The following is a 12,588-nucleotide window of genomic DNA, read 5'->3' as shown; positions in this document are numbered from 1 at the left end:
TACCTGAGTGGCTCAGTGGGTTAAGCCTTTGCCTTCGGCTCAGGTCATGATCCCAGGGTCCTGGGATCGAGTCCCGAATCAGGCTCTCTGCTCAGCAGGGAGTCTGCTTCCTCCTCTCTCTCTCTGCCTGTCTCTCTGCCTATTTGTGATCTCTGTCTGTCAAATAAATAAATAAAATCTTTAAAGAAAAACAAAACACCTGTAAGCAGTCAAGAGAATAATAAAAAAAACACCCATCGTAGAATTTCATCACTTGACATTTTGCCACTTTTGAGTGTGTACAGCGCACACTCAACCCATGTGTGTGCATGTGTGTACATATGTACATTTAAACATACCTCTAAATATTCAGTCAATAGTAAGATATCCTCAGTTGTCACCAAAACTGTTTTTGATCACTGATTTTTCAATACAGGATCAAAAGAAAAAGAAAAGGAAAAAAAAACCTTTAAAACATCTTCTGTTTGTACATATTTAACTTTTACAGTTGTAATAATTAGGGTGTTATCTTAAAATATCTTGAACTACATTTATTTAATTTTGCTTTATTTACTTCTAAAGGGAATGTTTTTCCATAAACTCATGATAAATAATTAGACTGTGGTTTTCTAAATTTGCTATATAAAAATTTAATGGATGGGGCGCCTGGGTGGCTCAGTGGGTTAAAGCCTCTGCCTTTGGCTCAGGTCATGATCCCAGGGTCCTGGGATGGAACTCCGCATCAGGCTCTCTGCTCAGCGGGGAGCCTGCCTCCCCCTCGCTCTCTGTCTGCCTCTCTGCATACTTGTGATCTCTGTCTCTCAAATAAATAAATAAAATCTTTTTTAAAAATTTAATGGAAAAAGTTCCTTTAATCAATATGAACGTACATGCTAAATTATTGTGAGGTGGGAGAGATGAGAGAAGCTAAAAATCAAGAAAACAGCTTTGTGCTATAAGTACAGCCACCTCATCTTTTTTTGTGATTATCAGTTTGTATCTTATCTCATTTTCTTGCCTGTTCCACTTTGTGGAATTTTTCTCTGTTCATTTGTCATTAGCACTTCTGAAGAATTACTTAAATGAAATGTAAACAAGTCCATTTGGCTAATTGGGGCCACCTCTGGCTAAATATTTATTGATGCAGGAGACTGGAAATAATACTGAACTAAAGCATTTGGGGGAGGAAAGTTCTGGGCATTTCATCTGTGTATTTTCTATTAACCTATAACTCTTAATAGCTTGTGACAATTTGTTAGTAAATGGAACTAGTCTTTAAATTTAGACCTTAGTTATTTTGGAAAGATAACATCACCGTCCTAGGCATTGTGATCAATCTCTTCTAGCTTTTTAAGGAAGACAAAGGGATTGTAATGTGATAATAGAAAAAGACGTGATAAATATGATCAGTGTGATCTAACTTATTTGTATATTTTATCATTATGGTATTATATTGATGTTTTGATAGGAATCTGAAACCCCTTCAAGCCTATTAATTTAGGATACTGTGAGCAACAGTAAGAGGGGAAAAAGGGTTACAGGGATTGTTACAGTGAAATTTTCAAAAACCTGCTAAAAAGTGTGTTAGCCACATTGGTTGCCTGATTGTTCTCTCTCGGCAGTAGTGTTCAGTGCCATGTCTTTCTTGTGGACAGGAAGGAGCTGACTGCTGATGCCCGGGAGCTGAAAGGGGAGCTGTACTGCCTGCCGTGCCATGATAAGATGGGGGTCCCCATCTGTGGAGCTTGTCGGCGGCCCATCGAAGGGCGCGTGGTGAATGCCATGGGCAAGCAGTGGCATGTGGAGGTGAGTCAGTTGTGAAGGTTAACCAGTACTTTTCATTCAGATGTGCTGGGAGAAGGAGATTCTAAAGATTAAATACGGACATTTTCAAGACAAATGACTCTGTAAAAAATTAAGAATATAGAATATACACTGCTTTTGTGATCTCTTGGTAATGATACAGAATGTGCTCTTTTGTTCTTAAATCCTTCTTGAAGCTGGAAGTATCATGGTCCATATGCAGCAGCAGCCCCTCCCTAAAAATGCTACTCACATGTTGACCTCTATTCTCATTCTGTGTTGTTTAAATAGGCTGTATCATAAAGTAACCTTTCAGAAACTCAAGATACCTGAATTAAGTAAGATGGAAAGTGTCACAGGGTTAGCCCTGGCCAAATGAAATAGCTACCTCAAACTTCATGTATCTAGTTTAATTTGGGGAGTTTTACTTCATTAAATAAATAAAATATCGCAATTCAAAAATGACCTCTAGCAATTTTTTTCAGCATTTTGTTTGTGCCAAGTGTGAAAAGCCATTTCTTGGACATCGCCATTATGAAAGGAAGGGCCTGGCGTATTGTGAAACCCACTATAACCAGGTATTTATTATCCTCATTGGATACTACAGATACTTAGATGAATTTGAGCTTAATATTTTAGCTACAAGGAAATCTCTTGGAAAATGTACATTGAACTATAGAGATCTCTTTTTAACTTATCAGACTCACAGAAAGGTTTTGAAATAAAAATTTTTTTAAAAGGCTTTAAAATTAAAAAAAAGGGTTTGAAAAAAATATATGTACCTTTTCATCATTTACATGTGTTTGTTTCTGTGATAATATACACTTGATAAATTCGCATATCTTTATATGCAAATGTATGTATTTGTATATATGCACCTATTTTTTCTGAAGCATTTGATGATACGTTAGTTCATCATGGTCCTTTGCCCCTAAGTACTTCAATTTATATTTCCCAAGATTATGGAGTTCTTTTGCATAATCATAGTTAATCAGTATTGATATAATACTTTAATACTTTAGTGTATGTATTCCAATTTTGTCACTTGTACTAGTAATGTCCTTGTATCATTTTTTTCTACTCCAGTACTAGACCCTATCTAGGTTTGTCATTTTCCTTTAGCCTCCTTAAATCTGGAACATTTCTTTTTTCTTTTTCTTTTTTTTTTTTTTTTAGATTTTATTTATTTATTTGAGAGACAGAGATCACAAGTAGGCAGAGAGGCAGGCAGAGAGAGAGAGGGAAGGAAGCAGGCTCCCCGCTGAGCAGAGAGCCTGATGCGGGGCTCGATCCCAGGACCCTGAGATCATGACCTGAGCCGAAGGCAGAGGCTTTAAACCACTGAGCCACCCAGGTGCCCCAAAATCTGGAACGTTTCTAAAGCCTTTCTTTGTTTTTGATAATAATGAAAAGTAAATTAATTTATTTTCATTGTAAAAAGGAAAAATAGTCCATGTACTTTACTAATTTTCGCTAGTAATGAATGGTAAATTCTGGATCTAGGCAGTCAGCTGTCTGTTTTAAGTGGTAGAAAGAACTGAAATTATATTAAATATTTGGTATTCTAAAACTTAGTTCTGGGACACCTGGGTGGCTAAGTTGGTTGGGCGGCTGCCTTCAGCTCAGGTCATGATCCCAGCGTCCTGGGATCAAGTTCCGCATCAGGCTCCGCAGGGAGCCTGCTTCTCCCTCTGCCACTCTGTCTGCCTGTGCTCACTCTCTCTCTCTCTCTCTCTGACAAATAAATAAATAAAATCTTTAAAAAAATAAAATAAAATAAAAAATAAAACTTAGTTCTAACATATCTTGAATTTTTACCACTTTTTTTTTTTTTTTCACTTTCAGCTATTTGGTGATGTTTGTTTCCATTGCAACCGTGTTATAGAAGGTGATGGTAGGTATCTGTAGGAATTTTATATGCCATCGTTTTGACACAAGAACACTTAGGTAATGTGAAAATTGAAAGAGTTCAATAACTTATATTGCTTGGAATATGATCATTATCAGTTACTTCTTCTTCCTTTGGCATATTTTGCAAGTAATCCATAGCAGAAATGCTAATATCCTAAGAGATGGATTTGTTACTCCTTTATAATAATACTTTAGGGTATTGCCACAGGGTTGTTATGGTAGATATTGTGGGAACATTCACAGCCAACCTTGAGATCTGTTTCTATTTCCATCCCCTGGAATTACGTAACTTGGAAGCTGTAGAGCAGTATTTATTAGGAACAACTTAATCTGTCATGGTAGTCAGCGAGAGTCAATTTAACCCTGCAGATGCTAAAACCTGGCAGTTTTCTGTAGACATTTCTCGGCTTACCAGCCTTGTATTGCAGTAATTAGGCAGGGCTGATTAACTGGGACAGAAAGGAAGCAGCTGTGTTTGCTAATAGTCGCTAGCACAATTCTGCTAGAAACTTCCTGGCAAAGTTTAAACATTCCTGTTTTCAGCATGCTTTGTGGTTCTCGTCAGAGAACCCAACTCAGGAAATAATTTGCAATACACTGCCCATGATGCAGTTTGCAAAAGGAGTAGTTCAGAAGAGCAATCTTCAGCGCCATAGAAAGCAAAACTTAACTCCCTCCTACGTGAGGTATTTGTCAGGTGAGAGAAGCTGGGAAGGGAAGGGAAGCATGCTTCTTTTTGTCAGTTTCTATAGGCAAATAAGTTAATGTCTGGATTTTTAAAAATTACTTATCTAGTCCCTATTTCTTTGTTGGGCCAGTGGCAGTAGGCATGGAAAGGTAGCAGCAAATGTGCTCATAGGCAGGCCCTGTGCCATAAAAGCGCATCTGAGTGATGTAGTATATGTTAAATGTACACCCCAGCATCTATGGGAGTGAGAGGACAAGCTTTAGGGGGAAGACATGGTACATACTGTTTATATGTCTCACAGGATACTCAAAGAAAAATTTTAACTATAAATAAAGATTGAAAAAGCCACTGTTAATCTTCCATAAGGTGAACCAGCCTAGAGTCATGGAAGACATAAGGGCTCAGTTTTTCTAGTAATGTGAAAAAAATAGCCTTTAATTAATTAATTAATTTGATTGGTTTGGTAAACATTAATGGCACTGAGATTTTTAGTCATGTGATACTTTTGCAATTAAACCTCTTGAGAACCTCTTCCAACTGTTATGGAAGCCACCTTAGCTCTGTCAGAGTTGAAAATGTCAGCTCCACTTTCCATACCAATGTGTGTGACCCAATCTCTTTCTTCCTTCTCTAGTGGTCTCTGCTCTTAATAAGGCCTGGTGTGTGAACTGTTTTGCCTGTTCTACCTGCAACACTAAATTAACACTCAAGTAAGTCTACAGTTTAGTCCAGTGTGAATCCTAAGACTGAAACCATTGGGGTAACTTTTTATAAAATATGGAGTTTTAAAAAAGAATTGATTCCTTATTCTTTGTGTCCCTTCCAAAAGTAAAGGTTCTTCCTTTAATTGTTTTATGTTCTTTCTTCTATTCCTTCTTTGTCCTGTTCAAAGGGATAAGTTTGTTGAAATTGATCTAAAACCAGTCTGCAAACACTGTTATGAAAAAATGCCAGAAGAATTTAAGAGGCGACTTGCCAAACGGGAGAGAGAAGCAAAGGATAAGGACAAGCAGAAAAAGAAAAAGCCAGTCTGTTTGTAAACTTTTCTGTCCCTTCTGTCATCATTTTCACTGCTTTCTTCTTTGGTTAGTCCTTTAGAGTATGTTTTATTCTATTTTGGTCTTTTGCTTTTTTGTTTCTTTTGGCATATATTTGTAGCTGTCAGAGCTTGAAATACAAGTACTTGACCCGTGTAGAGCCGGTTCTTCTGCCTAATTATTAAAATTATTAAAACTTACATTACTAAAATCCCCACCTAAAACCAGCTTGTACTTGACTTATTTCCCTTAATCTGCTGACTCCCTCATCTCTTTGTTCATATCACGATGTGGTATAGATTTATTTTTTCCAAAAATGGATACAAAGGGAAGAATTCCAATCTCTATTTAGTAGATACTGAGAAAAATTTTTTAAGTATTTTTCTCTGCTGACTACAATCTTCTAAAATCCTGGTTTTGGTTTCTTTGCCTAAAATGATTTATTTGATGAATTCCAAGTGTCACATGTTCTAAGCTCTGTATTAAATCCTTTCAGCATGTTTTGTATCTAAGCAAAGACCCTCTACTCTATGTAATAAGATATCTACTGTCTTTGGTGTCTGTATACACTTTCATAGAGTGCTCATTGCTGCTGTTTATGAATTCATTTTCTTGATGTTTTCCAACCCTACTTTATTCCTGATCTTTATGGGAAGTATTTCAATGTTTGAAATTGTTTCGAATTACTGGCATGATTGTCCCATTGTTTCTTCATGGTTACCATTGTGTTCTGAGCTCCAAAAGTTTTTTATTATTCCAGTTTTCATGTTTCCTTCCATAAAGAGGAATTAAAATTCAAATACAAAACTAAAACCATTGAAGTTTGCTTTACAGTATCTCTGGAAGCAGTGATAATATTTCCTTCATCCAAAAAATGGCAGTTTTTATAGCTTTCATGCTAGCAGTCTTTGGGAGAAAATTGTAACTCAGGAGTACCATTTAAATCAAACTGTCAATGGAAAAATAACATCATTTGAATTTCTGTCAGCATTAAGATCTTTGTGAAAAACAGCTAGGGAATAACTACCGTGTAATGCTTGAGAATAAAAGTTTAATTTTATTAACTATATGATTAGGAATTTACTTTGGTATTAACTTTGTTCTTTAAAATTGTATCATCTGATTTAATCATTTGCCATAGGTAACAATGTGCCACTAGCCTTGTTCCAGAAATGCCACCTGAAAACAAGTTAGGAAAATGTACAAGTTACAAGGTTGTGTATCTCCTCAGTTCACAGTTTAACACCCTAGATTCCAGCAGTAAGAAGCTATTTTTAATTACCAATTGGAAATGCGTAACAGTTAGAAAGCTATCTAAAAACCTGGCTTCTCCAGAACTGTTTCACAAATAGATTGATAATGTGAATTGCTCTAGGTTTAGAAAGAAAGAGTTGAGTTCTCCATACAGCTGACCATTCACAAAATGGAACCACAGGCAACCAGTTTCGTTTCTGTTTCTTAAGGGTGATTAAAACTTTCTCATATCTCCCCTGTCATCCTTTCTGTCAGCTAACCAAAATAACCCATTACAACTTAAGTTTTCTTTGAAAATGATTTTTTGTCATTGTTGGAGGTAGAAATCAAACCATTTTATGTAAGGAAAGATGAAACCTCATAACTACCTAATTTAAAATATTAATGAAGATTAATTTGCTTTCAACAAAGAGAAGGTCATTCAAATTAGAAATACAACTCTGGGCTTTAAATAACTGTTCTTTAAAGTGTTCTCATGGTACTTTAATGTGTGATTGACTTTACTTACCTAAATTACATTGACATTAGATTTCCTGTATTCGTAGCACAGACTAAAATGTAATGTACATTCTCTATTACACAGATAGATGTATAAGATATATTTATAAAGACAATTTTTTACATCTACCACAATGACAGAAGTTGAGATTAGAAATACAGTTTTTTGCTGTGAATTTCAGTGTCATCATATAGTGTCTTCTTTACTTCAGTAAAATTACCTCACATTATTTATATATCTGTGTCAAATACATTTCTCCTAATTTCTCTTATTATTGTTACTGTCTTTAGGAATAAATTTGTGGAGTTTGACATGAAGCCAGTCTGTAAGAAGTGCTATGAGAAATTTCCATTGGAGCTGAAGAAAAGACTTAAGAAACTAGCTGAGACCTTAGGAAGGAAATAACTTCCTTTATTTGTTTATTCTCTTCTATGCAAAGAAAAGAGATTACCAACATTACTTGACTTGATCCACACTATTTAAAGCTGTATCTTAAAATAGTTGAGAATGAAGAGGGCCTGTACAAATGGTTTTCTTCATCTCCTTCTTCTCATTAAAAAAGAAAAAAAGCTTGTGTAATCATATTTAAAACACACATGAAATCAAGATTTGCTTTTGTTAATAACCCTTATCAATTTGTCAAAATGTAGATTGTACTTAACCGCAAAAAAAACACACGGTTTAGATGTTAGATTTTAATTAAGGTCCAAAAAAATTAATTTAACTTTTAAAAATGGAAGTAAGGAATCAGCTTTCACATGACTCAGATAAAAATAGAAACATTATTTTACTTTGTATTTGAAAGAAAAATAATTCCAACTCCTGTTGGGGAGGATAGAAGGAAGAAAAATAACCAGCCAAGAAAAACAAATCTTAAAGAATCTGAGTATGTTTATCAGACTAATAGCTAGTAGCTATAAAATGAAATATACATATTACTAAGACAAAAAACAAGTGCATTTAGAACTACTTGAGTTCATTTTTTTGTTAAATGCAATAATTATGCTTAGTTTTATATTTTGTTCTCCTTGTGAACTTCTTCCTTAGTACAATTACTTAACCCAGTAGTTTTAGCTTGCTAATAGTATGCCTTTTTAAATTTTGTGCAAAAAAATTTATACTAGGTATTTGAAAATTCAGTATACTTTACAATATTGGAAAAAATGAAGTATTTTTTAACATATTACAGCAGTTCTGCTTCTAAGCTTAAGGTCAAAGATGTAGTCTTAGAATAGGACCCAAAATTAAATTTTACGTAGCTTGGAATGTATGACTTAAAACAAGTGAATGTATATGTATTGGTCTTACTGCCTTTATAACCATGCTAATGTTTGTGCTTTATACATAATCAGACTTGCCTTAGAAAATACATTCTTCAGGAATTCTAGCTGTTTCATGCAATACCAAAAATAAGTGCATTGATTGAGGTTTGTAAACCCAAATTCCTCTGCCACAGCTATGGTGATACTTGATTTTCTATTTTTCTCTCCTTTTTTTGGGAAACACGTTGAAATTAGTTTTTTTCATCTTGCTAAAAGGATGATATTGGTAGGTGTTTCAGTTTTTCATTTCAAATGTTGTGATTCGATTTTATTTACTATAAGGAGGAGGTAAAAATGACACTTTTAAATTGGAAGGAGGATGTTTAAATGTCAATTTTAGGTCAAAAGTAGTGGATTATTCTACTTTATAGAAAGTGTTCTTAGAAAGTTTATCCTGAAATTTCTGGACCATTCTTTCTCGATAAACTTGTATGCAAAGCAAATCTTGTGAACATTTTTTAAATGTTGCTGCTGCTGTGTTACCATTTAAAAGAAAGTTCCCAAGATGGACTTTTAAGGAGGAAATTATTGTTTTAAAAAAAAAAAATTTGCTGAAATGTTTTGCCATTAAAAAACAAAACAAAACAAAAAACTCAGGATGCTACCACTCTGCCATTAAAATATTTGTATGCATGTATTTTTTTTTTTTAAGTTTGTGCATGCACTTTACAGAGTAAATTCTATTTCAGTTTTCAGGTAACTTATAACCAGTTACTTTTTAGTGTTCTTTTAGAGTTCAAAGAATTATCAGTGATTGAAAAAATCAATATGTAGTTAAAGTCTGTATGTACTCAGACGTTTTTAAAAGAGTCTTTGCATTTGACAGTAAGAATCAAAATCCCTTCAGAGTGCCTTTGTCAGCTAATACATGACCAGCAAGGAAAACTTTGGAAGTATTTATTAAATATTATCCTATGGACATAGGCAAAATAGTACAGGCTTTGTAATTTGGGATCTTGATCCTAAATTGTCAAATCCCCCTACACCAGAAATAAGGGACAGAAAAGCAACCGTTTACCCATATTCTTAAATCACTTTAAAGATGCATGAACTGAGCTCAGCTGCTTTTGTTTACACAGCTTTCATAGCCCGGCCTCTCCTGCAGCCAGATGCCCCGGTGCTGTCCCTGCTCACTCCTCTTTTAAAATAGGAATTCGTATTTCCTGAAAGTTCAATTTGGTAACCCTCTACAACTTTAGATATTTTATTTAGATTTCTTCCCTGATAGGGGCATCATTGGAGCTTTTACCTGTGGGAAAGGAAGAAGTCGAAAAGTTGCAAGTGGAATAGAAGACAGGCTTGGTTGAGTTCATAATATTGTTCATGGGGTTTTCCCTGGCAGTGGAAAAACTCAGGCTAGTAAGCCTTTCTCTGTTTAAAGTCCTAGAAGGCAATTTGAAATAATTTATTGTTCTTACCCAATTTCTACGTGTTCTTTTTCTTACCAAGCCTAATATAATTGAGGAAATGTCTGGTAGGTACAAGGAAAACATTTCTCCGGATCATGTTCAAAGCCTTATTAACATTATACCTGAAATGATAGGCCATTTTGCCTCATTTACTTGCCAAAATAACCATTTCTAAGTTAAGGAAATTTTGAGGTAGGCTTGTAGCATTCTTGTATTTCATTTTAGATTGTAAGCTTGATGGCAACGACACTATGCTGTTAATTATGTTTTTACATAGCAACCATTGCAGTATACTCTTGGTGCTTAATAAATGTTCATAATTGTTAAAAATAATCTATTGTGCATTGTTTCATTTGAGTAACTCTGAGACATGGAACTATGAGCAGATAGGACTAATGCTTAAGAAAACTGTTTTGGTGGGGTGCCTGGCTAGCTCAGTCGGTGGAGTGTGCAACTTTAATCTCGGGGTTGTGAGTTCGAGCCCCATGTTGGGTGTAGAGATTACTTTAAAAAATAAAATCTTTTTTTTTTTTTTAAGATTTTTAAAATTTATTCATTTGAGAGAGAGACAGAGCACAAACAGGGGGAGAAGCAGAGGGAGAGGGAGAAGCAGACTCCCTGCTGAGCTGGGAGCCCAATGCGGGGCTAGATCCCAGAACCTGGAGATCATAACCTGAGCCAAAGGCAAACGCTCAACCATCTGAGCCACCCAGGCACCCAAAAAAAATAAAGTCTTTAAGGGGCACCTGGGTTGCTCAGTTGGTTAAACATCGAACTCTTGATTTCAGCTCAGGTCATGATGTTATGGCTCATGGGATCAAGCCCTGCATCAGGCTCTGCACTCAGTGAGGAGTCGGCTTGAAGATTCTCTCCCTCTGCCCTCCCCCAACTCTCTCTTTCGTGCCCTCTCTCTCTGTAAAATAAATAAATAGATTTTTTTTAAAACATAAAATCTTTTTAAATCTTTTTAAAAAATAAAACTGTTTTGGAAACAACCTTAGTGTCCATCCACAGATGAATGAATAAAGAAATTGTGGTGTGCATACAGACACACACACACACACACACACACACACACACACACGGGAATATTATTCAGCCATAAAAAAAGGAAATCTTGCTATTTGCAACAACAGGGATGGAACTTGAGAACTTCAGACAGAAAAACAAGTATAGGCTCTCACTTACATGTGGAATCTTTAAAAAAAAAAAAAAAAAACCAACTCATCAATACAGAGAACAAGATTGGTGATTGCCAGAAGCTGGGTGTTGGGGCGGTGAAATGGGTGAAGGTGATCAAAAGGTACAAACCTCCAGTTACAAAGTCACAGCGGTGTACTATATAGTATGGTGACTATTGTTAATAATACTATATTGTATACCTGAAAGTTGCTAAGAGTAGATCTTAATAGTTATGAGAATAAAAAATTCTGTAATTATGTATGGTGATGGATAACTAGACTTACTGTAATCATTTCATAAGTATTACAGATATTGAATCATATACAGCTGATATAGAATATTACATGTCTGTTATATATCAGTTTTTTTTTAAAGTTTTTCTTTAAAGTCATTTTAAATTTTTATTATATGTAGTGTTTTGGAACACAATTTAAATAGTCCTATCTCCATCCATGTAAGAATATCAAATTAAACATTCTCTATATAAAGTTCACAAAGCGGTTTCCAGAAATACTATAATTTAATCCTTAAAATTATATGAGTTACTTAAAATTCTTTTCATATTACAGCAGAGGAGCAGAGCATACTGACATTAAGTAGGTCCTTTGAGGTTGCACGACTTAAAAGTGCCATATCCAGAATCTGAACTCAAGTATCCCTGTAATTCCCAATATATAAATGTTTCTACTCTGTTACTTGGGGTGTGTGTGCAAGAGAGAGAAAATTAAAGTGTTCTTCAATATAAAGTAGAAATATTCATGTGTCTGAATAAAAGAAAATGATCTGGTTGCTGTGTGTGAGCCAAATCCCAGAACCATACAGAATAGTGGTGGTCTTCCCTCTATTCCCCGTATTTTCACTTCTTAACAAAGGAGTTCTCTTCTGTCTCCTTATATATGTATATCGGCTTATCTTCATACATCACTCCTCCAGCCCTGAAGCACTGCATGATGCCTTTGGGGGGCATTCCTCTTCCCCTGCACTGTCCTGTCCTTCCCCTCCATCCTCCTTGAACATAGAGATTCTGTGTCTCTGTGATTTGAGCCTCGGACTCCTTTTACTCCCTGGGGCAGGTGCAGAACTTTGATTTCCTCTCTCGAAGTAGGAGAGATGGGGAATTACAGCACCACATAGGAAGTGTTGCGAGGGTGAGCAGAGTTTTGCCAGATCACAGCAGCAGAGGGGGAGGGAAGGCTCCTAGAGGAGCCGAATCTTTGGAGGGGATCACTGCTCAGCCAGGCAAGGGAAGAGGCCAGGGGTGAGTGCCCCGTTGCTAGCTCACTCTCTGTTTCCCTAAAATAATCTTTTGAAAATGTTACTAAAATGGTTCTTAAGTGTTTTGTTTGGAGTTTTTTGACAGGGAAGAAGGGAGACTATTCAATTCAGGTAGTGCTTTCCAGTTTGCCAAAATTAATATGCTACAGTAATGGAAATGCTAACTTTTTTTGTTTGTTTGTTCCAAAACATGGACTTTTATTTATTTCTTTTTTAATTTTTTAATAAA

General features: G+C 35.5%; 1 protein-coding gene across 3 annotated transcripts in view; it reads left to right on the top strand.

Annotated features, from left to right (window-relative positions):
• Window positions 1-10,229, top strand: part of LOC111155884 (LIM zinc finger domain containing 1) — a 58,880-nt gene extending 48,651 nt beyond the window's left edge. For 2 of the 3 annotated variants that reach the window (XM_022516340.1, XM_022516339.1), the window contains exons 6-10: window positions 1,635-1,785; window positions 2,268-2,360; window positions 3,628-3,676; window positions 5,016-5,091; window positions 7,462-10,229. In XM_022516340.1, coding sequence (XP_022372048.1) covers window positions 1,635-1,785; window positions 2,268-2,360; window positions 3,628-3,676; window positions 5,016-5,091; window positions 7,462-7,576 — 484 coding nt within the window. In that variant the 3' untranslated portion in view covers window positions 7,577-10,229. Of the gene's footprint in view, window positions 1-1,634; window positions 1,786-2,267; window positions 2,361-3,627; window positions 3,677-5,015; window positions 5,092-5,273; window positions 5,410-7,461 lie in introns of all 3 variants that reach the window. The other variant, XM_022516338.1, reaches the window with a different exon arrangement.
• Window positions 10,230-12,588: the final 2,359 nt, after the last annotated feature.

This window comes from Enhydra lutris, unplaced genomic scaffold (genome assembly GCF_002288905.1).
Source record: "Enhydra lutris kenyoni isolate GAN:26980312 unplaced genomic scaffold, ASM228890v2 scaffoldscaffold44, whole genome shotgun sequence".
NCBI classification, from domain to species: domain Eukaryota; kingdom Metazoa; phylum Chordata; class Mammalia; order Carnivora; family Mustelidae; genus Enhydra; species Enhydra lutris.
This window is presented reverse-complemented; position numbering and strand designations above follow the sequence as displayed.